This window comes from Cryptomeria japonica, chromosome 4 (genome assembly GCF_030272615.1).
Source record: "Cryptomeria japonica chromosome 4, Sugi_1.0, whole genome shotgun sequence".
Classification (NCBI taxonomy): Eukaryota; Viridiplantae; Streptophyta; class Pinopsida; order Cupressales; family Cupressaceae; genus Cryptomeria; species Cryptomeria japonica.
This window is the reverse complement of record NC_081408.1, coordinates 589,272,526-589,274,698: the sequence shown is the minus strand read 5'-3', so window position 1 is coordinate 589,274,698 and position 2,173 is coordinate 589,272,526. Positions and strand designations below refer to the sequence as shown.

Below are 2,173 nucleotides of genomic sequence, written 5' to 3'. Positions count from 1 at the left end.
TTAGTTGGGCTTCAAAATTGCAACATACAGTTGTTCAATCAACTGCGGAAGCATAATAAATAGCTCTTTCGGAGGGAGCAAAAGAGATGGTATAGCCGCAACTCTTGTTCAACGAGTTGGGTTTGAAGCAATCAGATTTTGCTTTGTTTTGTGATAACAACAGTGCAATTTTTATGACTAAACATCAGACATCTCAACCGCGGTCAAAACATGTTGATGTTCGCAATCATTATGTTCATGTTCTTCATCCTAACACTCTGTAGCATCAGAGAACGAGGGTAAGGTTAGAGGATCGAAAGTAACATTAGAACCAAACGAAGACAAAGCTAAGAACCGGATTTTAAAATCGGAAGGAACACCTTCGCTACGGGTAGCAAGATTTAAAGAAATTGGCATACCGAAAATGGCAGATTTCATTCTTTTTCTCATAGCAGTTAAACAAATGATTATCACCAGAACCGCGCCGGTCACAAGCCCCATTATAATGGGTAATGTTTTTGAGGATTTCTCTGTAGAGCACATATTTATCGTTATCTAATGAAATTGAGACGTCGAATCCTTAAAAGTATCTACCCAAGATAACCCTATCTATCTAACAAACATATTCAAGAGAAAAATTGAGGAAAGATTCAAATTAATTAAGTGGGCAGAGATACTACTTTATTTCGCCTGGAAAATTGCCTTAGCAGGACCGTGGGCTACCGGCGGAGGGCCTGTTTGGGGTATTGTTGAAGTTGTGGGAGGTGGTGATGAAGCCTCGATCGGGGGAGGGTGAGGGTGACAATGAGCGTGATCCATCAGCGGAGTCATAAAATCGGTATAACTCATATCTCACTGTGCAGCTTCCCGACATAATTTGAACTCCTTGCTTTGAAGAACAGCACTGCTGCCATACCTTCCTTGCTTGAACCAAACAGGATCTGCAATCCTTGATGGATAAATCTCTCCAGCACTGAACTAAACCATATGTCTTATTCGAAGTTGAGTATTTAGCCGATCCAACTGCGAGATACTTATTTGCAGGGATGTAAGCTTTATCAGACAAATTGGACAGAAGACTTGAGGTCGTGGACACGAAACGTTGCTTATTGATTGTGACATCATTCACGTTCGCTAGGCCAGACCAGTTGGTATCTAATATTGTAGTGAAATTGTAGTTTTCATAGCGCAAGAAGCAACCATCCATCCACACTCGCCCACCTATGTCGTTGGCGCAGAGTTCTTTAATACTGTCATTTGCTTGCCTCGAGCAATTTGAGCATGCCGTTGCTGATAGATTCCCAATACACTGGAAAAGGCCGTAGACTTTACTGGGAAATTGCCCATGGGAAGACGTGTTGAACCCTGAATTTTGAGGTGCGCTCTGATCTGTGTAAGTTGAAGCATTATTGCATTTAGACGCTCTGTAATAACATATGACGGAAGGGAAATTCATGAGAACGAGCAAAAGAAAAAATATTGTTCCTCTGCAAGGATTGGGAAAGGAAGAGTTGCACCTCATCTTCTTCCCGTGTTCACGAAAGCCTCAAACGTAACTACACATCTATGGGCATGATCACCATTATTAGGTGACTTCTACCACCAATAATGTCATCACTGACGTTTACTCAGTCGGGGGAAAAAGTCATGCGCAGGTAGCGGTCTTAAAAGATGAGGAAAATGGGGCATATGTTATCACGGAGTACACCTTTAGGAGGAAAAAGTCATGCACAGGTAGCGGTCTTAAAAGATGAAGAAAATGGGGCATATGTTATCACGGAGTATAGGGGAGGTCGATAGGAAATGTAACACTAAAGGTATAATATCTCATTTACATAATTTGAATTCAATAGAAAGTGATATTTCATTGATTGTCTCTTAGGTGAGGGAAAGTAGATAAGAAATATCAATTAAATATATAATATTTCATTTATACAATTGAATTTAGATACAGAAGTGATATTTTATGAATTGTGAAAATATGTTATTTTTCGAAGGAGGGGAAGGTTGATAGAAAATATCAACTAAAGGTATGATATCTCATTTAAACAATTGAATTCATATACAAAAGTGATATTTTATGGATTGTGAAAATATGTTGTCACGGAGTACATCTTTTGGTGTTAGAGAAGGTACAAAAGTTATATTTCATGAATTGTAAAAATAGGTTACCTTTTGATGCAAGGGAAAGGTT

The 2,173-nt window shown here is 39.2% G+C and overlaps 1 protein-coding gene across 1 annotated transcript; it reads right to left on the bottom strand.

Annotated features, from left to right (window-relative positions):
- Window positions 1-468: 468 nt before the first annotated feature.
- LOC131050754 (cysteine-rich repeat secretory protein 55-like) lies at window positions 469-1,475 on the bottom strand. The gene has a single exon (XM_057985013.1). The coding sequence runs from the start codon at window positions 1,433-1,435 to the stop codon at window positions 683-685; it is 753 nt and encodes a 250-aa protein (XP_057840996.1). The 5' UTR covers window positions 1,436-1,475; the 3' UTR covers window positions 469-682.
- Between the last annotated feature and the right edge of the window lie 698 nt (window positions 1,476-2,173).

Excerpts from the sequence above, each read along its gene's own strand:
- LOC131050754 (XM_057985013.1), bottom strand. The coding sequence starts at position 1,435 with ATGAATTTCCCTTCCGTCATATGTTATTACAGAGCGTCTAAATGCAAT.